The sequence below is a fragment of the Oreochromis niloticus genome, unplaced genomic scaffold (assembly GCF_001858045.2).
Source record: "Oreochromis niloticus isolate F11D_XX unplaced genomic scaffold, O_niloticus_UMD_NMBU tig00008471_pilon, whole genome shotgun sequence".
In the NCBI taxonomy this organism is placed as follows: domain Eukaryota; kingdom Metazoa; phylum Chordata; class Actinopteri; order Cichliformes; family Cichlidae; genus Oreochromis; species Oreochromis niloticus.
The window spans coordinates 3828-27113 of NW_020329207.1; the positions used below are offsets into that span (position 1 = coordinate 3828).

At 39.2% G+C, this 23286-nt stretch overlaps 1 protein-coding gene and 1 long non-coding RNA gene across 2 annotated transcripts; both read left to right on the forward strand.

Moving 5' to 3' along the window:
- Positions 1-5427: 5427 nt before the first annotated feature.
- LOC112845660 (uncharacterized) lies at positions 5428-7623 on the forward strand. Its single transcript, XR_003218530.1, has 4 exons — positions 5428-5605; positions 5770-6097; positions 6905-7158; positions 7332-7623. It is a non-coding gene; the product is annotated as an uncharacterized LOC112845660 (long non-coding RNA).
- A 4889-nt stretch (positions 7624-12512) lies between these two features.
- Positions 12513-21324, forward strand: LOC109201072 (carcinoembryonic antigen-related cell adhesion molecule 20). The gene is made up of 4 exons (XM_019356607.2): positions 12513-12546; positions 19668-19997; positions 20806-21060; positions 21233-21324. Exons 1-4 carry the CDS (start codon positions 12525-12527, stop codon positions 21322-21324), a joined length of 699 nt encoding a protein of 232 aa, XP_019212152.2. The 5' UTR covers positions 12513-12524.
- The last annotated feature ends 1962 nt before the right edge of the window (positions 21325-23286 follow it).

Below are 23286 nucleotides of genomic sequence, written 5' to 3' on the forward strand. Positions count from 1 at the left end.
TCAAGCTATTTGGCGTACATCAGTTTTGACTCTGATGTCATCTTTTTACCTCAAAACAGTCCAGGTAAGCCATGACATCGAGCTGGTGGTGGTAACAAACCATTTTTATTCTCATTTCTGTTCATCTTTACAAAAACTTTGTTCTCTAAACTTTGTATAATAGCCTCTCCTGGCCTCCAGTTACCTCTTAGCCTTATTATAGGCTCTCTTCTTATCTCTCTTTATGGACTGATAGCTCTCAAGCCTTTCTTTCCTTGCTGACTTCATTACTATATTCCAGTCATTTTCTTGCCCACCTTGTGTGAGCCAATCAGCTCCCATTCCATATACTTTAAATCTCATTGCTCTTCTGTCATCCTGCCTGTCAGACTCTCATTTGTGTAACCTTTGTCTCACCGCTTTCCCTCGGAGCTCCATCCAAGCCTCCATCTTCATCTCTGGGGGAGTCCCATCCTAACTCCTATCACTGCTGCGATCCTGTTGTGATTTGATGGGTCATTGGCATTTAATCATCAAACTGCGCATCTGTGTATCTTTGCCTCAATAAATGTTTTGCTGATGCCTTTGGTTTATTTTGTTCAGCTTAAGTACAAATTTCAAATTTCTAGTTTAGTTATTTCATTTCAGATTCTGGTGTTTACTTGTGATGGGCACTAAACAATGTCAACCTTTGGTTATAATGGACGATACATATTTCCACTGGTGGCTACATCATTTTAAACAAACCAGCCAAACTGCACAGTCCTTTAAATCTATACAACAAGGTTTCTAGAGACCATCTAAAGCAGAGTTGGGCAATTAATTTAACATGACAAACTGGATCGCATCACTAAGCTGAACTCACTTCTGTTCAATATTAATTTGATCTTTTTTCAAAGTGTTGGTGAGAGTAGAGGCCACAGTTAGGCAATTAAAGATAAAACAGACAGTGTTAAACGATATTCACCAAAATAACTGTGAACAACATTTGCCTATTGTTATTACATTTCAAAGACCATTTTTATATAGAGCCTTTTGTCAACCCTAACTGAGCCAGCAAGGGTTCAGCTGATGTTTTCCACCCATTTGACTAGAGCTCAAAGCCTTTCCACTACCAGGCCAGCTCACCTGAGTGTCATCAACCCTATGAGCTGCAGTATAAATGGACCAGCTCTGCTATATTATCTGCCTCTCAAGAGTGGTAACCAGACTCAGTCGTACATGTACAATAACAATAATGGGCTATTCTATTGTATTCTAAAGATTGAAAGATTGCCACCCTTAGGAGGAAGCTCATTTCCACCACTTGTATCCACGATCTCGTTCTTTTGGTCACAACCTACAGCCCGTGACCATAGGTGAGGGTAGGGATGTAGCTCAACCAATATATTGATACGATCTGGTGCAGAGTCTGCATCACTGCACCAATCCATTTGTCGATCTCCCGCTCCCTTCTCCCGTCACTCGTGAACACACCATGATATACAAAAACACGTCTCCAATTGGGGCAGGAACTCGTCCCTGACCTGGAGTGGGCACTCCACCTTTTTCCAGTTGCAGACCGTGGCCTCAGATTAGGAGGTGCCGATTCTCATTCCCAGCGCTTTGCACTCGGCTGCACTCCAGTGTGAGCTGGAGGCCGTCACCTGATGAAGCCAACAGAACAACATCATCTTTGAAAAGCAGAGATGAAATTCTGAGACCACCCAAGTGGAAGCTTTCCTGGCCTAGAGTGTTCTGGTGCCCTGTGGACTTACGGACACCCTTATGTTACAACATAGTGTTTGCACAGAAGTCCAGTAACAGAACACCGCTCGGGTTCAGGTCTGGGAGGCCGTTCCTCTCATTCACGCCCCTCCAGTCTCACTCATGTTTCCCACATGAGCGTTGAAGTCTCTAAGTAGGACGACAGAGTCCTCAAGTGGAGCACCCTCAAGAACCCCGTCCAGGGATTCCAGGAAGGCCAGGTACTCAGGCACAAACAACAGTCAGGAGCTGTTTCTCAAGGCGCAGGAAACACACCCACTCAAACCCCAACGTACAGGGAGATACTCAGATACCCACCCCAGCCCACCGCCTTTCATTATTGCAATAAGATCATGATGGTGTAGGCATTTGATTACTAAAGGGAGGTGTTGAGACATCAGGTCATATACCAACATGAAATTCTTTCCTTTTTGTTACTATATTTTATCTTTTCAACTGTGTAAAGTATAAAACAAAGTTTTTAATGAAATTGTGACCATGTGCATCTTGTTTCACTACCTGATTAGTTCTTTTATAATGTGAGAAAAACAAAATACAGTACACAGGCAACAGATTTATTCAATAAAACAGACGGAACGTGATCCAGCACTAAAAGCTATGTAATGCAATATGTAAACTGCTTTTTCCACAAACATTTGCTTCAGTTGCATGCTGTGTGAAAAGCTCTGCTGGTTTTAAATGTGATCACTGGACAGAGAGAGAGGTGGTGTTTATGGTGTCCAAGATAACAGGATCTATAGCTTCTCGTGCCAGTGAAGGCTGCTCAGTCTGAGCAATTCAGGTGAACCTTGGAAATGACCAGAAATCTTCATTTTTCTGATCTTTGGTGTCAGCAGACCCGGGCAGATGTGGTTAGAGATTCATCTCCCAAACTGACTCTCTAGTCAGAGTTTCCAGAACATACGGCTCTGTCTCTACACATCCAGCTGAGCGCATGCTGTGTATGTCTAATTTTAAGGTTTACTTTTTTAACACTCAGATTACTTTAATAAATGCTTTGTATGTCAGAGGGAAAAATGGATTTCAATGAAGCTTAAAAGAAGAGATATAAGTGATATGTCTGCAAATCTGCATATTCACTGTGAACCACTGTTTGTTCATTTTATCTCGTGTTTTTGTTTTGTTGTTCTTCATTTTGTCATTTTTCCATTATGTGTTTTATCCTATTGTAAAGTGTCCTTGGGTGTCTTGAAAAGCGCTTTATAAATAAAATGTATTATTATTATTATTATTATCATCATTATTATTATGTGAGGGTTTTTCTATCCTAGTAGTTTCAGCATCTGAACAGACTAGAACCAGTCAAGGGCTGACTTACAAAACTGCTGTTCTTACGTTTTCCCTAATGCCCTGTTAAAAAGGTGTAACGCTCCATACTTACTCACATTATGTAAAGTCAGTTGAAAAAAAAATTCTTCAGGGGGATACATGGGAACCTCCCCAGGAAGCAGACCTGACCTGCCTCTGTCGGGCTTCCTGTTTGGTGATTTTACGACACTCACTTTCACTTTCACTGAAGGCATGGCTGTTATAATAAAACAAGCGGATGCACTGCTGAAAAAAACAAACAGCCTTCACTGCCAGCATTGTTCTCTGCAACAGAAAAGCAAAACAGGAAACTCAGAGCCCATTTCCTTTCGAGCCACCTTTGGACTTCATGTTTGATCATTTTCTTCATCACATTTGATTTCAAAAAATCTAGCTGGGACAATGTTTATGCATTTTATTCTTCTGGTTTCCTACTCACTTACTTTTCTGTGCACCCACCAAGTGTCCAGCTTTGGTAAGTGAAATGTTTTCCAGCTATAAAAGATAAACAGACTGTTTATACCATAAAAATTTATTGCTTCGTTTCTTATTTTCATATCATACAGCTGCTAAATGTTGATGAACACTGATGAACTCAGAGGCATTTTTTACAAGTAATTTAATGAAGGATTAAATATTTATTTGAAGGCAACATGAGAAACTGGATCTGTTGTGGAGGGCAGCACCAATAATCTGAATTCAGTTATGCTCAGGATTAATTTACTCTATGTATAAAGTGCTGCTGGTAAGAGCAGATGTTACAGTTAGAAAATCAAAAGGTGAAATAGATAGCATTAGTAGTAGTAATAATAATAGTAATTATTAATAGTAATAATAGTAATTTTATCAGTATTTAGCCAATATTACCCAATACAGCTAACAAGAAAATGAGCACATTTTTGTCAAATTTCAAAGACTTTTCATTTTTTACAAAGTGCTGTTGCTATTGTGTTTGCAGTTTAATTTATCTGCAGTTTTTCACCTGTTTTCTTGTTCCGTCTGTTTTGGGATTGAACAACTGCATTAAAGTCAGACTGAACACTGTCAAACGCTGGAAATTCTGTATCTGGATTTGTTAAACTTCATACTGAGAGTGTTTGTTCACATATGAAGGTAGATCCAAAAAGAACAAATAATAAAAATCCAGCAGTGATGGGGAGGGAAAGAACTAAATGGTAGCGACGCACCCCAGGAAATATTACATTAACCAATACAAAGGTTTTACCGGTTGCCAAGGCACACAGGCTTGTTATTGACAGGCTAATCAAAAAAATTAAAAAATTAAAATAATTTTATTAAACAAAATATGGAGCTGAAACAAGAAAACAGTGAATTAAGTGGCAGGACCTAAAACAATTAAAAGATCACCCTTTATTACCAAGCATGGCTTATAAGATTCAAAGATTCACTGCCACTATATTGCCTTAGTGAAAACAGCAGCTCAACAAACTACTTAACAGACCTCATGGTGGGATCCAACTCACCACCCTTTAACAGCCAAACAATCGCCAGGGGAAAATGAACCCGATCAGCATCGCTGTGGCGGGGCTGTGATCGTTGCTACCGTCTATCCATCCATCATGACGGGAATGAGAACCAAATGTCAGGAGCCTTTGAATAGGCTACAGCTGCTCCTTATAACCAATAACCTAGTCGAGGGGTTCATGCAGCTTATACAGCTTGAACAAACTTCTACAAACTCTAACCCAATATATTATTTGTTTATTTAATTAAATAAATAAATAAATGAATACAAATTAAAATTGCAATGCATTTTTTATCTCAAATATAAGATTGTTTATCTTTTTAGTAATGCCACACTTTGGGACTTGATGCTTTTATTATTAGTCTTAGATATTTAATTATTTCCTGATATCTCATTTTATCAAATTAATCAACAAAGTTTCAGTAGAACAGCTTAAGTGCTTCTTGGAATTGGTTCTCCAAAATCGCTGGACCTCTTCTGGAGCGATGGAAAAAAATTCTTCCTAAAGATGTTTCTTCATTTGGTGTTTTGCTGATGGCCCAAAAATCAGACAATAGGTTTCTGCAGACAGGTTCATGTTTTCCTTACATTCATTTCCCTCTTCAGGCAACTTTTCTTTTCAAAGTTTTCTTCTGGTTTGCTTTTTTTGTTAAAAAAAAAACAAAAAACTGAACCTTGAATCTTCCCGGACTTTCAGTTTCCAGTTTCACCATTTGATCAATTAATTTCTCCTCTTGTTTATCAACTTTATCCAAGTTGATCTACCCAGTAACAACATTTGATGTGTTTCTTACAGATCCTAGCTGCACAGAGTTTCCTGTGTTCACTCCATCTGCACTGGTAGTGAAGTACGGTGACCCAGCCAATGTTACATGTGTGTATGTCAGAAGGACTGCAGGGGAGATTCTTTTGGTTTGGAGACACCTGTAGGAGAAGTTAGACAAAATGGAACCACGATGATCTGGACGGTTGACAGACTGACTGAATGGGACACATATCTCATCTGTTATTATAACACTGATGATGGTGATCAGTGTACTAGCACTGTGGATATAACCATCTACCGTAAGTATACTTACCTTAGAATGTGAGACGTTCTAGTGAACTTTACATCATTTGTAATCTAAATTTGACCTCTTTGTGTAAATACACAGTTAGATGGATTCATGCTCTCAGCAGTTACTGACTAACATCTATCTGTGTTACTCTTTCTTTCCCTGTCTCCTCAGAGCCTCCAGAAAGTGTCTCCATCAGCTTTGTAAACCACACTGGGATGATGTTTGAGAATCAGCAGTACACCCTGCAGTGTAGCGTACAGAACGTAGCTCCTGTTCAACCTCACTGTGACCTTCTACAGAGGAAACACAGCACTGGGTCACCTACAGGCCAACAGTGAACATAAGAAACCAGTGAATGAGACCTTTACTCTGAACATCACTCCCAGTAGAGAACATGATGGAGCCCAGTACTGGTGTGAAACCAAGCTGGAGCTGGGACCACCTACATCACAGCGCCCTCCAGTGGTGACATCAGAAAAACTCCCTGCTATAGTTCACTGTGAGTCTGAGAGAAATAAAGACGTTCTTTGTTCTGTTTCTCAGAGTTTGACATTTTGAGCATGATTCATGTCACTGGTTTGGTTTTGTGTCCTCGTGAGCGCTTTGAGGAAGAATCGAAACAGTAAAGAAATAGTGTTTTGATTCTTCCTCATAGCGCTCATCACTGTTAATGAACAGGCTCTAAATAGCATCATCAACAAACTGCTGACTGACACAAGCTGATGAACATAGTGGAGGATTTAGCTGTTTACCAGTAAAATGTTTCCCTCAGAAGTTTGTGGAAAGCCAGAATAGAAGTAAACTTTGTTTGTGAACATTAAAAAATAATAATAGTAATTGTGTTTAAATCCTAAATGATAAAAGGTCGGCTTTACTATTTGTTTAAATGTGGAATCAATACAGAGTCACAAATATGCAATAAAAGAATAAGTGTATTTAAAGCCACTCCAGAAGAATTAATCATGATTTGTCTCCTTTCAGTGTCATATGGGTTGAACAATTCTCTTACTTCTCTGAACTGTCAGACTGACCTCTTACTGTCATGCTACGTGTAATTTAAACTTTATGTCAGATGTTTAGTGTGGCGAGCATCAACCTGTAAAGTAAGTAGAGCAGTTAAACATCATGAAGTGGACAAACTGACAACAGAGTATAGCAGCACAAAGTGAAAATAAAGTACAGTGGGCTGAACTGTCGACAGTACTTTCTGTTGTATATTACACCAGAAATGTTTTTAATTTATAAATTATTTCTATTTTGCTGAAATTTTGCTTCGTATTTTTAATCTCTATCAATAATCACACAGATGGGCCTGAGCTAAAGGAGCCACCAAATCCAGATGTGATCACAATCACAGAAGGAGACACTCTACACCTGAACTGCTCCTCTGTGGAAACCCCAGCCCCTCATACACCTGGACACTTCCAACAAATAGTCCTTCCTACAGTGGCAGCGTTCTCACTATTAAATCTGTCGGCTTTGAGCATGAAGGACAGTATATCTGCACTGTGAGCAACCCTATAGGGACTGTCACCAAGGAGTTTAACATTGATGTACAAGGTGAGTGTTGTCAGATACTTCCTGGAAAACGAGTCACTGAAGTTCAATCACAATATTACTTCACAAATTAAGTTCATTGTGAGTGTTTTGGTGTTTTTAATTTGCCTGGTATAAATGATTCTCCTTTCCTTTCTTTACCCAACCCCCGACCCCACCTCAACCCAGTTCTACAGTCAACTCCATCCCATATATAATAGCTGGGATGATACTGGGAGCTCTGGTCCTTGTCGGACTGTCAGTGGGATGCTACTGCAAACACAACTGAATGGGACACAGCAAACTCAGTAAAATTATTGTTACTGACAGCTGAAGAAATGACTGAATGGTTAAAATATATTTTTGATTCTGATTCTGATGAGCAGCTTGTAACTTTCTAGCTTCTAAGTAAACTTGTTGTTTGGAAAAAGCACATTTCCAAGGGAAGGTCTCCCCATTTTTCCATCTCTTTGTTTAAATGTTACAGGTGTCGTGGACTTTTGTAAATAAAGGCTGCAAAACAGAAAAAAGCTGTGGTCAAGCTATTTATTACTGCCGCAGGAGAGCCAACACACACATCAAACATTACAGGTCAGAGTCATGCCAGCTCTGCTCTTGGGACGTCTCAGCTCCTCTTTTATACCCCCACACACAACTCTGTGTATCTTTTAGTTACAACAAGTTTCTGTCCCACGGGCTGTGGCTGGACAGAGAACAACTCCCACTATCTTTTCCCAGGAAGCTCCTGGACTTGCGCTGAGTTTCATTCTTCTGACCAAAACAGTGAAACATCGTTACACCTAGCTAAGCAGTTTTGACGAGGTCTTACTGACACATGCACACTTTATCTAAGCATACAAAGGTTATACCAAATCCTACAGTGAGATTCTAAACACATAAAGAAAATGTGAGGATAAACAAGAATTTTTCCATAACACAGGCATTCATGTTCTATTAGCAGTTGATGGGCAGTGGTGTTCAAACTGGGCCCACGGGGTCTTTGAGGGTCTCTGCTAGATAAATGTCCCTCTGTTCTTCACTTGTTGGCTGATTCTGTCTTTAATCATTCTCTGCTTGATAATGCAGGCTATTTTCACTCAGACATAAAATATTTAATGCATCTCATAATCTCATACATGACACTTCACAATGTCTGCACATTTTTCTCTGGATTATTCGATAATGCCATCTTTCCTCTTGAGTTGAATTAGATAAGGGTTCTTCTTGGAATAAAATGTGTCCTCACTGCTCAGTATCTTGAATTTATGTCCTTTTCTATTCAAGACGCAACATAAAAGTTGCTTTTAGTCATTATAGCTCACAAAGTTTGCTTTGTTTGTTTGTAATGCTGATAAGCAGCAGACTATTCTTCATGTATCCGATTCAATTCCATCATACTCCTGTATCCATGTGTATCCACCCTCAAGCCTTGTCCTCTGTTCTGTTTTGCTTCTGGACACTTGCTTCAGTTCCCTCGTCTCACCGTCATTCAGTTCAGTTGGTGTTATGCATATGTTCTGTGTCTCTGGAAATATTGCTGTTAATCATTCATGTGTTTTATATTCTATACAGTCAGACTTCATTGAAACGGTAAGATTGATCTTATTCACTTTTTGGGGATCCTGTTCAAACTCCTGTCACTGCTAGGATCTCCTTCCTCTATGATGGGTCATCAGATACTTTTTCTTACTGTGGACCCATTGTAATGTTTTATAGTAGATAGTAAATAAAGAGAACTTCTCTGTCGTTTAGTTGTTTATCTTTTACTTAATTACTTTGCTAAAGCATGAACAGCCATAAGAGAAGGACATGTGTAACACACCCAAAAAGATTCTAGGTCTGACCAACCGTCTCAGCCGTGGGCAAAAAGATGACAGTCAATAAAATTCTAAAAGATAATTTATTGACACAATACTCAAAAGATAAAAGATAAAACAGTCCAGTGTCCCATTTGCAAATCAAGTAAAACACACAGTCCCAAGGCCAGAGCCAGCTACGCCACAATGCCAGTTGCACTCCACGTGTTGACTTCAACAGGGTTAGCAGTTGTCCTCTGAGACCCGCCACCCTGCAAGTAGATAGCCAGTGGTCACTCCAGCCTCTGCAACTCCGCTGCCCTTAGACTGTGGCATATAATAGGCCCTGGCCTGCACAGAGAGACAAAATTACACAGCAGTGTTTGTAGTGCGGGCTATAAGTAGACCAGTGTATCAGTGCAATCAATAACACCTGCCTCTAATTAGCCCAACCCCATTACAGCCATTGGCTCACCAAAAATGTGACACACACACACAACCACTCCCAACCCAGAGAAACTTTACACAATAATATGGAGCTGAAGTAATACAGGCACATTAGTCTACCATGTTACACATGCTCTAACATTTAAGAAACAGTTAAAAGTCCAAAATGTTTCTCTCCTGGCATTCAACAGCTGTCAAACCTTTTTGTAAACCTCAAAGTCTTTTTCATCTTTATTCACACTTCTGCTCTTATTCACAAACACTTTGTTATTTCACCTCCATCAGCTTCCGGTCTCTGAAATCAAAGGGTAAATATGTACTAAATATGTTTTGCATCACTTTATGGACTTCACTCCAGTAGTTCTGAATATTCTTACAATCCCAAAATATATTGGTGTGCTGTTTCATAGCCACAGTTCCTCCAACATTCACAACTTCCATCATCATAATGCGCCTTTAAAGCTCCTTCCATATATGTGATTTTGTACTTTTCCACTGAAAAGAACAAATGTTTTGCCATTCCTCTTCTGTAATCACCAGACCTCCCTCTTTCTCCCATCTTTCTCTTATATACTTTGAATAATTGCTGAGATCATGAAGACTTTTGTATATTTGTGAGATTACACCTTTCTTAATTTCTGACTTACAAGCATTTACAAAGAGTTGGATAAATGGCCTCGCTGTAGTTTAATGTTTCGAGTATAAAAGTTTCTTAACTGTAAGTATCTATAGTGGTCTTGGTTTTCTAGATGAAACGTTTGCTTTAAAGTTTGGAAACTCATAATTTCATCTTCCTTTACAATACCACATATCGAGGTAATTCCTTTATCTGTCCAGTTTTTAAAACTAGGGTCTATTTGATTTGGTGTAAATTCCGAATCATATGCACACCATTTTAATATTTTTATATCCTTCTCCAGCTTATTTTCTTTTACCACCATTTTCCAAACCCCTAGTGTGGCCTTTACCCAAGGATTTCTTATTTTGGAAATGTAGTCCTGTAGATTTTTATCTGCTACAACTGCCTGTATATGCATATTGGTTATTGTTTTGCATTCAATTTCCTTCCATGCTGCTACATATGAGGGATCACACCAGTGCAACACTGCCCTGATCATTGCTGTATAGTACTTTTTTAAACATGGTAGGCCCCAGCCGCCGTTCTCTTTGGGCAGTTGTAATGTTTTGTATCGTATTCTGGGTCGTTTCCCCTACCATATAAATCTAGAGATCGTTTTATCCCGTTCAATCAAATCTTTTTGTTTAATCTGGAGTGGGAGGGTCTGAAACAAATATAAAAATCTTGGTAAAACATTAATTTTGATGGTTTCTGTTCTAGAGCTTATGCTCAGACATGGGATATGATTCCATTTTGTAAGGTCCTCTTTGACTCTTTGATATAAATGGTTGTAATTTTTGTCAAATAGTCTTTTTGTATCTTTAGTAAGTGTTACCCCCAAATATTTAATTGAGTCTGTGTTCCATTTCAGTGGATGTGCTTGTTTGAGCTTTTCAGATGGACTATAATTGTAGGGAAGGGCTTCAGTTTGACTTAGATTCAGTTTATATCCTGTCATTGGGCCAATGTTTTTAAGACAGTTCATTACCTCCGGCAGAGCCTCCTCAGGTGTTTTTAGGATCGTCATCGGCATAGTATGCTATTTTATGTTCCACATCATTTATTGTAATACCTGTGATTTTTCTGTTTTGCCTTATATATTGGGCTAGTGGCTCCAGAAATATAGCAAAGAGAAGAGGAGACCAGGCACAGCCTTGTCTCACTCCCCTCTCCAATGTTAGGGGTTGAGTTAGGTGACCAATAATCCTAAGCCTTGCAGTCGGGTTATCATATAATGCCTTTACATTATTTATTACCGGCTCATTAAAACCAAATTTATGCAGGACTCTATATAGGTATTGCCAACAAACAGAGTCAAATGCCTTTTCAGCATCAAGACTGAGGATCACAGCCTGCTCTATATGTTGTTGTATATAGTTCATTATGTGGAAAGTGCGTCTTGTGTTATCCTGGGTTTGACGTTTATGTATAAAGCCAGCTTGATCATTATGTATGAGGTTAGGGAGAATTCTCTCCATTCGTTTTGCCATTATGGATGTATAGATACGGTAATCTACATTAAGTATGAAAACCGGCCTGTACGACCCACATTCTTTCTTATCCTTGGCCTCCTTCGGTATGAGAGATATAATTGGTTCTTTCCAGGTGGGTGGGATTTGTGCCTTTTCAAGTGCCCAATTGCATGTTTTTCTCAATATACGAATAAGATCCTCTTTGAATGCTTTATAAAATTCAGAAGTGAACCCATCACTTCCTGGCGATTTATTAGCTTTCAGGTTTGTTATGGCATTTTCTAATTCCTTTACTGTTATTTCAGAGGCTAGTTGTTTATTCTGGTCTTCACTCATGACAGGTAAATTGAGCCTTTCAAGAAATGTGTCCATTTGATCAATTCCGACATCCATAATTTTAAAAAAGAGTTATTTATAAAAAGTTTCAAAGACAGACCGGATCTTGTCCTGCTTACTTTCTATTGTGTTTTTCTGGGGATCTCTTATTTTGTATATTGTATTGTCTGCTTGATGTTTCTTAAGTTTCCATGCCAACAGTTTTGTGAATTTAGGGCCATTTTCATAATATCTTTGTCTAAAAAATAGCATCTTTTTTTTCAGTTTCCTGAGTGTACATTAAGTTAATTTCATTTCTTAGTTTTTTAATTTGTTCTAGTGTAGTCGGGTTTTGGTTTTGTGCATGGCTGCTTTCTAGCTGGCTCAGCTGTTTTTGGGAGTCCTGTAGTTTTTCCTGGTAGAGTCTCTTTTTCCTTGTGGCAGCTGCAATGATTTTTCCTCTTAATACTGCCTTTGCTGCATCCCACAGTATCGGTGGGGACACCTCTCCATTATCATTTTCTTTCATGTACATTTGGATTCCATTGCTCATTTCTTTCCTACAATTAGCATCATTAAGTAGGCCGGGGTTAAATCTCCATATTGTATCTCTTTTGTTTCCCTCTAGGTCAACTACAATATGCATTGGGGCATGGTGGCTAAGATCTATTGTTCCAGTGTCTGAGTCGATAATTCTTGATCTGTCCCTGCTACATACAACGAAATAGTCTATTCTAGTATATGATGAGTGATGTGAGGAATAGTGGGTATATCTTCTTACATTAGGCAACATTTCCCTCCATACATCAATCAAACCCATGTCCTTCATCAACTCTTTCACTTTTTTACCAATTGTTTTTTTGGAGCCTGTTTGTTTTGATATATCAAGTTTTGGGTATAAATGTATATTCAGATCACCTCCACAGACCAGGAATCCTTTAGATCGGTTAATCATCAACTCTATTATCTTCTTGTAAAAAGAAAAAGTACTACCAGGTGGAATATATACGCTAATCAAAGTGACAACAGATCCTGGATTAAGTTACTCCTACTACAAACTATCACTGCTGCGATCCTGCTGTGATTTGATGGGTTGTTGGCATTTAATCATTAAATTGTGTATCTCTGTATCTTTGCCTCAATAAATGTTTTGCTGATGCCTTTGGTTTATTTTGTTCAGCTTAAGTACAAATTTCAAATTTCTAGTTTAGTTATTTCATTTCAGATTCTCATGTTTACTTGTGATGGGCACCATGTTCAAACAATGTCAACCTTTATTTATCGTCCATTATAACCAATCTCCACTGGTGGCTACATCATTTTAAACAAACCAGCAAAACTGCACAGTCCTTTAAATCTATGCAACAAGGTTTCTAGAGAGCATCTAAAGCAGAGTTGGGCAATTAATTTAACATGACAAACTGGATCGCATCATTAAGCTGAACTCACTTCTGTTCAATATTAATTTGATCTTTTTTCAAAGTGTTGGTGAGAGTAGAGGCCACAGTTAGGCAATTAAAGATAAAACAGACAGTGTTAAACGATATTCACCAAAATAACTGTGAGCAACATTTGCCCATGAAACACACTATATTATGATATATTATGAAAGAACAGGTAACTATAGCTGTCATAAAAATGTGGTCAGGCAAAAGTGCAGCAGCTTCCCTGATCATTTTACTAAGATAAGGAAAGAGAAAATGATCCAAATATCTTAGCCCAGCACAAATTTAGCTCTTTATTTAATTACTGTTAATCTCCATAGATAATTCAAGTCAGTTTCCACACCTATGTGCCAGGTAATTATGTTTACAGGTGATATTTTTATTCATTGATACAGCACACAATCATTACACTAGGATATTTAGATCATTTACTCTTTACTTTTTTTATGTACTTCAAAGGTCAAAATATTCACAACCTGAACGTAAAATTTCTCTAAATATACCAAAGTTATGATACATTAAACGTTTGCTGATTCTGGGACTTTTCCAGATTTGCTTGTCTTTATGTGGAGTGGCACACTTCACAACATTTCTCTTTGCTTGTTCTGAAGCTGCCTCTGGTTCTCCGTCAGTTCTAAAAGCCGTCGGCTCGGCCTCGGCTATCGCCTTCACTGCGACGGTCTACCATCGCTCGCTGCGCTCCTTCCTGCCTGCCAAAGAAAACCAAAACATAACCTCATCAGTCATCTACTTCATCTGGAACCTGGTACTCATCTCTTCTCGTCTCACTGCCCTCGCTCTTTTCGCCTCCGTGCTGTCCTGCTTCATCTGACTGATATTTGCATCCTCTGTGCTGTGTGGTGCTGGAAGATGAGCACACATCCTCCTGATTTTGTAAAAGAGCCCATGTAAGCTTTAATTATAGCTGCTTGTGTTGTTGCAGTTTACGTCCTATGTCTAATACTTAAATTTATTTATTATTCAATTCAATTCAATTTTATTTATATAGCGCCAAATCACAACAACAGTCGCCTCAAGGTGCTTTATATTGTACAGTAGATCGTACAATAATAGATACAGAGAAAAATCCAACAATCATATGACCCCCTATGAGCAAGCACTTTGGCGACAGTGGGAAGGAAAAACTCCCTTTTAACAGGAAGAAACCTCCAGCAGAACCAGGCTCAGGAGGGCGGCCACCTGCTGCGACCGGTTGGGGTGAGAGAAGGAAAGTTATAAATTGTAAAGTCTTTCATCCAAACCCTGACAAAGATGAGCTGAAAGTGGCCAACACAGAGCAAACCTGAAGATGAGATTGGATTTTGCATGTCTGCCACTGCAGCAAAGATTGCAGACCACCCTCCATCCTCCCCATCAGCACACTGCAATAAAAGAATGAGGAAGCTGGCTGAGAACGTCTACTCCTGACGTGCACTTGACATCCACAGGACGACTAGAAAGAGACCGTTTTAATCTTGAGAATGTTTTAATCTAGATCACGTGGCTGTGTTTTGTAGCACTCTGTCCTTTGTCTGATTGAGCCACAGATATAATGTCTCAAGGCATTACTCATCTTAATGTGGAGATGAATTTGAATATGCACTTTCTGCTGTGCATTAAATCATTTCACTGTGTGTCAAACCATTTCAACATATCAGTCATTAAATTAAAGGGGAAATGAGACGCTTTAATTGTCAAATCTGGATTAAATAGTTGTTGTTTACATGTGAAGAGATCCTTTTTCAAAGGCTATTTCACTGGATCATCTCTTCTAAACAATCTAACAGGTTAAATTAGGATAAAATTATTGTCAGCAGTGACTGAGTCTGCCATCCCACCTACCAGACAAGAAGGTTTATATGACTGTCCATGAAATCAGTCTCACTGTGATTAGCACTGGATTAAGTTACTGCTACTAAACACTGAGCATGCGTGCCAACAAAAAACAGACATTTATAGCAGTTATTCCTCTTCACACAGTTAGCTGGTAGATGGCAGGCATCTGACTGTGGGGTAAACTGCTGTATATGTGTCACAGTACTGCATCTGTGACCACTGTGTTTTGTATATTTTAGTTTTATGTTGTTGATAACTATATTTTTCTCCATGTTTCTGTTTTATTTTGAAAGAGTTTGATGTGTTCTTGTTCGTTGGTGTTAGTTTGACTTTCCCTGTGATGTCATGTTTCATTTCAGTCAGCTGTTTTCCTCATGTGTATTCACTTCCCCTGAACACATCCAGTGTGTTCATAGTTGATTATAGTTTTTCACAGTCTGTCTTAGTTGTAACTAGTTTTTCATAGTTTCATGTTACTGCTACCATCAGCCAAAATAAAGGCTTTTCTTTTACCTGCATCTCCTCTCTCTGCATCTGCTTCTGGGTCCTGTTCACAACCCATCGGCGCACCCTGCCGTGACACATCAACCTGTGGCCATGCAATAAAACATTCCTTACCCATATCAGTAAAGGGGCTCTGTAGCTTCATGATTAGTTTGTGTTTTTTTCCGGTTTTTCTTCCTTCACTTTGATTTGTTTTGTGGTCATATAATGTGTGTAGCAGGGCGTGGTTTGTGGCGCGGTTGCAGGGGAGGCTGACACAGCAGAGCTCCATCAGTTCATCACCCCTCCCCTGCATTAGACGTGCCGGGACCTGAGGTTGTGTTGTTGTATGTGTGTGTAGCTGGCAGCTGCGGCCGAGGGTTGGAAGAGACAAAAACCCAATAAAAAGTGTAGTAAAGTGCGATCTGTGTGGTCGGGTCCGTCATTCATTGTCACTATGTGCAATGTACACTTTCCATTGTGAGATTATTATATCATCTTATGCCACGTTATACCCCTAATTAAAGATTGTGAAATCATTATGTAGTTTTAGGTTGCATTATTCTCCTGACTTAGAAGAAGGGGATAACTATTAAATTTATTAGACTGATTTGTACTACATTACACTGCTGACTTATTGTGAATGAATGATATTGTTTTATGATGCATGATACTGCTGCGTTATAAGAAATACTGTTTTCAGAGAATCATGGCCTTATTTGTCTGATTTGAAAAGAACAGAACAGACTGCACAGGAAGCTAAGGTCAGAACTTAGGCTCACTGAGAGAGAGAAAGAAAGTGGATGTTTAGGTTTTATGACTTTGGAGGGGGGCTGAAGCTATAAGAATGTGAGAAATGCTCAGACACATGGAGATCAGGCGGACACCCTCCTGCACTCATCTCCCCTCCGGATGGTTAATGCTCAAAAGTGTTTGTATGGAATAATAAGAAGTGTATGAATTAAAGTGATTGTTGATTGAGCATTTATACGTCCTTTATATGTCCTTCCTTCAGCCCAAAGGTGAAAGAATTGGGAGAATTTCAACACCATTAATCTCACAGTGGAAAATTCCTGGACATCGAAGCCAAATATTTATCACATGAAGAATCAGACTCCTTTTAAACATTGTATTTGTACTAAATGTGTATGTAAATATGGTGTCTGTATATTTATGGCCTATATTTGTGACTGTGTTTTGTTTGTAGTTTATTCCTGTATGAATATTAAAAAGTATTAAAAGTATTAAAAGTGTATTTACATTGCTTTACAGAAAAAGGGAAAAATCGTAGGACTGTGGGGGAAAGAGTGATTACCTCAGTTAAACAACTCGTGTTAATTATATTTGGTTCGGCTTTAAGGAACTCTGCATGTCTCCAAATAGCTTTGAATGTCTTTCAAATGAAAATAATACAAATAGAAAAAGAAAAAAGTGGACAAATACAGACAGAGTAAAGAGATAAATATTCAGTAAGCTATAAAGATTCAAAGGTCTCAGTTTTCTCAAATGTGTGTGAGGACTGCTTGTTTGTATTCTTGGCAGCACTTAGTAAATCCAACAGCTCAGCTATTTGTTGTTTGTTGTGTTTAAAAAATGCAGGAAGAACGAACTTCTTAAACAGTAAATGAAACAAAGCACAAATTCAAAGTTTTTTTTTTTTTTTTTTTTTTTTTTTTAATTTGTGGTTGGTGCTGTTTTTTTAAATTCAAAATGTCCTGTTGTAATTGGACATTTTGAGTTAAGAAACAGCACCAAATCCCAACAACACTTCCCTCATGGTGCTTTATATTGTAAGGTTGTTCTACAATAACGCACAAAGACTCCAACCCCTAGAGCAAGCACTTGGCGACAGTGGGAAGGAAAAACTCACTTTTAAAAGAGAGAAACCTCCGGCAGACCCAGGCTCTGGGATGGGGTGGCCATCTGCCTCGGCCAGTTGGTGATGAGGGAAGGAAGTTGGGAGAAGAAGAGTAGTTATTTTTAACCACTCTGGTTTTAAAATTAAATTTAGAAAGCCCAATTGAAATGAATATTTGAAGCCAATTTAAGAGTTTTCTTGCATAATCACATGCACGTGTCAGTTAGATTTTAGCGTGCACATGAGAAAGCCCTAACGATGACATTTTGGCTCCTCAGTTTTGCATGTTTTTTGAAGCTGCTGACGATTGCTTCATCCATCTCTGGGTTTCTTGACCACATTAAGAGTATTGGAGAGTCCCACCTGTCATGGAGTTCATTGTATACCTTGAGGGCGAGTAGTTCAATTTTCTCCAAGGACATTTTGTACTTTTTTGACAAAATTTTGTTCCAGATCTTCTGGAAAAGCCTCTCTACAATAAACTCTGATGCTACTGGATTCATTGTCATCGTCTCATTTCCTTCGCTCATGGCGTGCATTACCAGATCTTTGGTCACATTCTTTACAACTTCCTGGTATTCTTCCCTGTCTTTAGAGACACTCAGTACTCTTGCTGGTAATGCCAACAGGTGTTTGATGAAGATTGAGACGGTAATATTGTCAAGCTGTTCCCTCAGATTAAAAATCAAAAGGTTTTCTTTGCACTTGTGTGTTTCGCAAAGATCCTTGAGGATGGCCTTGCCCACATTAAAAATGCTGTCGTGGGATAAATTCAAGTGTTTCTCCTCAACTTCAGGCCAGATTTTCTCAATCAGACGATGGCTGATGCAGTCAGGAGTGAGGCGCTCTGTGAAGATCTTGTATTTGGAGGAGACTTTTCTTTGGCCAGTAAAACCACCAACTGAATAACCCAGTTGACGCGCACCTTTTTCTGCAGCTTCAGTGTCTTTTCCAGTGCTGATATTTCAGCCTGGTTGGTCTCATCTTTGAATACAAACTGCACTTCTTCTAACACTTCTTTGTCCTGTTCAGTTTGTTTCTTTGCGTCCTCTACCATGGTCTTCTCAACTTTGTCGACACACAACTTTGAGGAGGAATCTGGGGTTGCCGTGTCTTTTGTCTCTGTCTTAGCCTCGGCTAATTCTTCTGTCTGCTCGTCCACTTTTTCCTGCATTTCTTTTGTGTCCTTCATCACTTTCTGCTCTTCCAGGACTTTATTTTCTTCCTCCTCGACCTGCAGGTCGCCCAGTGTACTCTTTGGCAGAGTGCACACTAATCCTGGTTTTGGTTTGTGATCACTCAGTTTTGACAGTTAAGCTACGGTGTTACAATGAATCAGACATTCAGATATGACTGAGGGTAGCAGAACAAAATCTCATCCAGTGAATCGCTCGTGACTATAAGTAAGAAACGTGCTGGTCCAGTGCGGGGTTCACCTGCTATTTATGGACTTGAGTTGACTGTGACGTCACGGCCTGGTTCTCTTGCCTTTCATTGTTGAAACCGGCCCCGCCCACAACAACGTTCCCTATTGGCTGACTGAAAATACGTAACGCCCACAAAGAACGGGCTTCCAGAGTTTCTGACGTCATGGCCCGACTCTCCCCTTTAATGTTTGAAATAGGCCCGAAAACCATTTTCACCACTTACGCAAAAGCTCTTCTCTGTGGTAGAAAACCTTTATTTTCCACGCTCTCTTCACTTCCATCCGCCTCTGTCACGTCTTTTTGCCCACTCCGAGATTATTGCCTGTGGTCCTGTGGCTTACTCATAATATTTCAAACAAGCGGGCGAACTGATCTATTAATGTTTCCGACACACAGTTTACTTCTAACTGCGCTGATTTTCTACAATGAAAAAATGACATCTTCGTTTTTTGTGTGTTATATATATAATGAAAAAAGCTGAACTCTCCTCTGTTTAGAAACGAATGCAATTTTTTAAATCAACCTTAAAACCAACCACACCGATAAAAGCGATTTGCTGTTTTAATAACGTTTAATTGCCACTGCATGAGCTCCTCTTGTGTTACATCCTTAAGAGAGAGACCTGCGGCTGCCTCCTTCGGCTCCTTGGGTGTCTTTATCTGAGCATCACTTTTGCCTCCACTATGACGCCCCTGGTAGCAACATTTAACTTTCAAGGCTGTTTACAATCAGACAAAATTTGACCTCTTTGTGTAAATACACAGACGGATTCGTGAGCTCAGAGGTTACTGACTAACATCTACCTGTGTTACTCTTTCTTTCCCTGTCTCCTCAGAGCCTCCAGAAAGTGTCTCCATCAGCTTTGTAAACCACACTGGGATGATGTTTGAGAATCAGCAGTACACCCTGCAGTGTAGCGTACAGAACGTAGCTCCTGTTCAGAGCCTCACTGTGACCTTCTACAGAGGAAACACAGCACTGGGTCACCTACAGTCCAACAGTGAACAGAAGAAACCAGTGAATGAGACCTTTACTCTGAACATCACTCCCAGTAGAGAAGGTGATGGAGCCCAGTACTGGTGTGAAGCCAAGCTGGAGCTGGGACCAGCTGGATCACAGCGCCCTCCAGTGGTGACATCAGAAAAACTCCCTGCTATAGTTCACTGTGAGTCTGAGAGAAATAAAGACGTTCTTTGATCTGTTTCTCAGAGTTTGACATTTTGAGCATGATTCATGTCACTGGTTTGGTTTTGTGTCCTCGTGAGCGCTTTGAGGAAGAATCGAAACAGTAAAGAAATAGTGTTTTGATTCTTCCTCATAGCTCTCATCACTGTTAATGAACAGGCTCTAAATAGCATCATCAACAAACTGCTGACTGACACAAGCTGATGAACATAGTGGAGGATTTAGCTGTTTACCAGTAAAATGTTTCCCTCAGAAGTTTGTGGAAAGCCAGAATAGAAGTAAACTTTGTTTGTGAACATTAAAAAATAATAATAGTAATTGTGTTTAAATCCTAAATGATAAAAGGTCGGCTTTACTATTTGTTTAAATGTGGAATCAATACAGAGTCACAAATATGCAATAAAAGAATAAGTGTATTTAAAGCCACTCCAGAAGAATTAATCATGATTTGTCTCCTTTCAGTGTCATATGGGTTGAACAATTCTCTTACTTCTCTGAACTGTCAGACTGACCTCTTACTGTCATGCTACGTGTAATTTAAACTTTATGTCAGATGTTTAGTGTGGCGAGCATCAACCTGTAAAGTAAGTAGAGCAGTTAAACATCATGAAGTGGACAAACTGACAACAGAGTATAGCAGCACAAAGTGAAAATAAAGTACAGTGGGCTGAACTGTCGACAGTACTTTCTGTTGTATATTACACCAGAAATGTGTTTTAATTTATAAATTATTTTGATTTTGCTGAAATTTTGCTTCGTATTTTTAATCTCTATCAGTAATCACACAGATGGGCCTGAGCTAAAGGAGCCACCAAATCCAGATGTGATCACAATCACAGAAGGAGACACTCTACACCTGAACTGCTCCTCTGTGGGAAACCCCAGCCCCTCATACACCTGGACACTTCCAACAAATAGTCCTTCCTACAGTGGCAGCGTTCTCACTATTAAATCTGTCGGCTTTGAGCATGAAGGACAGTATATCTGCACTGTGAGCAACACAGTAGGGACTGTCACCAAGGAGTTTAACATTGATGTACAAGGTGAGTGTTGTCAGATACTTCCTGGAAAACGAGTCACTGAAGTTCAATCACAATATTACTTCACAAATTAAGTTCATTGTGAGTGTTTTGGTGTTTTTAATTTGCCTGGTATAAATGATTCTCCTTTCCTTCTTTACCCAACCCCCGACCCCACCTCAACCCAGTTCTACAGTCAACTCCATCCCATATATAATATCTGGGACGATACTGGGAGCTCTGGTCCTTGTCAGACTGTCAGTGGGATGCTACTGCAAATGCAACTGAATGGGAAACTACAAACTCAACAAAATTATTGTTACTGACAGCTGAAGAAATGACTGGTTAAATATATTTTGATTCTGATTCTGATGAGCAGCTTGTAACTGTCTAGCTTCTAAGTAAACTTGTTGTTTGGAAAAAGCACTCCGGGGTTTCCCACAGAGGAGCCGTTCAGGTGTAGAGTGTCTCCTTCTGTGATTGTGATCACATCTGGATTTGGTGGCTCCTTTAGCTCAGGCCCATCTGTGTGATTATTGATAGAGGAAAAAAATACATGCAAAATTTCAAAATAGAAATAATTCATAAATAAAAACACATTTCTGGTGTAATTTTTCTAGAACCTGGTGAATCACCCTCTCTTCATTGTGCAGAGACTGAGGTTGTCAGCTGTACAGAGCTCAATGATATTTTACAGAAAAATTCCCCGAGGTCCACCGAGTCAAGAGCTATCAACACTGGTTCTGTGGACAAAGTCCTGGGAAAGATATATGTCGATCCCTCAGCTCACAGCTGTATTTATTAACCATTCAAAATACAGAAAGATTTCATTAAACTGGGAAACTGTATTTCCATCTTGCAGGGAGACTCTGGTGGAGGAGTGGTTCATAATGGCAGATTTATGGGGTCTCTTCTTTTGTGGGAGATCCAGACTTTGTATGCAGAGCACCGGCTGCCTTCATGGACCTCTGTGATCCTCAGTATGCAGATTGGATCAGGAAAACTATCAACCCATAAAAAGCTGTAAGGTGTGGATGTAAACAAGCTGAAATAATAATCTTTAGAGTTTAGCTTTGGTTTCTTTATTATGTTTCATATATGCAGTAGAGGATTTCAGAATTTCTGTTTTATTTACCAAAAGAAGTTTTTTCAGCTGCACCCACACACAGTTGCTTTAGATAACTTCAACTGCAGAAGGTAAAAACTCAGCATTAAGTTTCAAATGCAGTTTTAAAGATAATGGTGATATAGTGTCCCTGAAGAAAACACCCGTCAATAGAAAAAGCTGCAAAAGCATGCAAAACGTAACGGAAGTTGAATCAAACACAACAGAAATGGGAAAAAATGCCACAAAGCTGAAAATCTTAACAAAAACAAAAAACAAGCACAAATTACAAAAGAAATAATAATAACGATATAAAAAAGCAATAGAAGTAGAAAAACCCTTCTCATCATAAAACTTGGTGGCAAAGTGGAATATGGTAAGGAAAGGCTCATTTAAGTGCTTTCATTACTCAAACGCTGTTGTTAATTATGCATGAAGTGATTTCTGGGAATGAAAGTTAACTGAAATGCTCCCTGTGACATTTTGACCTGTCAAACGCAGGCGTAACTCCTGTTATTCATTGTTGTATTGCAGGTCTGCTGTGCACGACGTCTATGAATCTGAGTAATTTGGTTCAGATGAAGGAATAAGACTGCTCAGATGCTTTGGCTGTCACGTAATGATTCCTCAGGTTAAGGTGTCTTTGGTGCCCTAACTAACTGTCTGTGCACATTGAACAGAAATCCTGCCATGACAGAACACACTAATGCCTTTTCAAGGGAGAACCGATCCTAATCTGAGCTGTCAGCCCCAAGTTCTCTGCAGTCATCAAATCAAGCATAATCTGGTTTGAACAGGCTCCCTGCCTCACTGCAAAGCCTTTTTACCAGCTGCTGTTTGACAAATTGCAAAGCCTCTGAAGAGGCTTGTAAATGCTGTTAGAATGTTCTGTGTAGATTTCATGATGTAGATGACTGATTTATAATAAGTTACATAATTTCATGAATATATATATATAGTTTGTGTTACAATGTCTTTATTTGAAATGTACATGTGTAAAGTGTAAAAGCTAGTGTCTCGTGAGAATACCCTTAACGAGAGTACACGAGACTTTTCATGGACTGCGAGGGAGCAGATGTCTCTCATGAAGCGATTTTAAGCTAAAGGTTTACTAAAAGAAAAGGTAACACAAAGACTTAAGGACC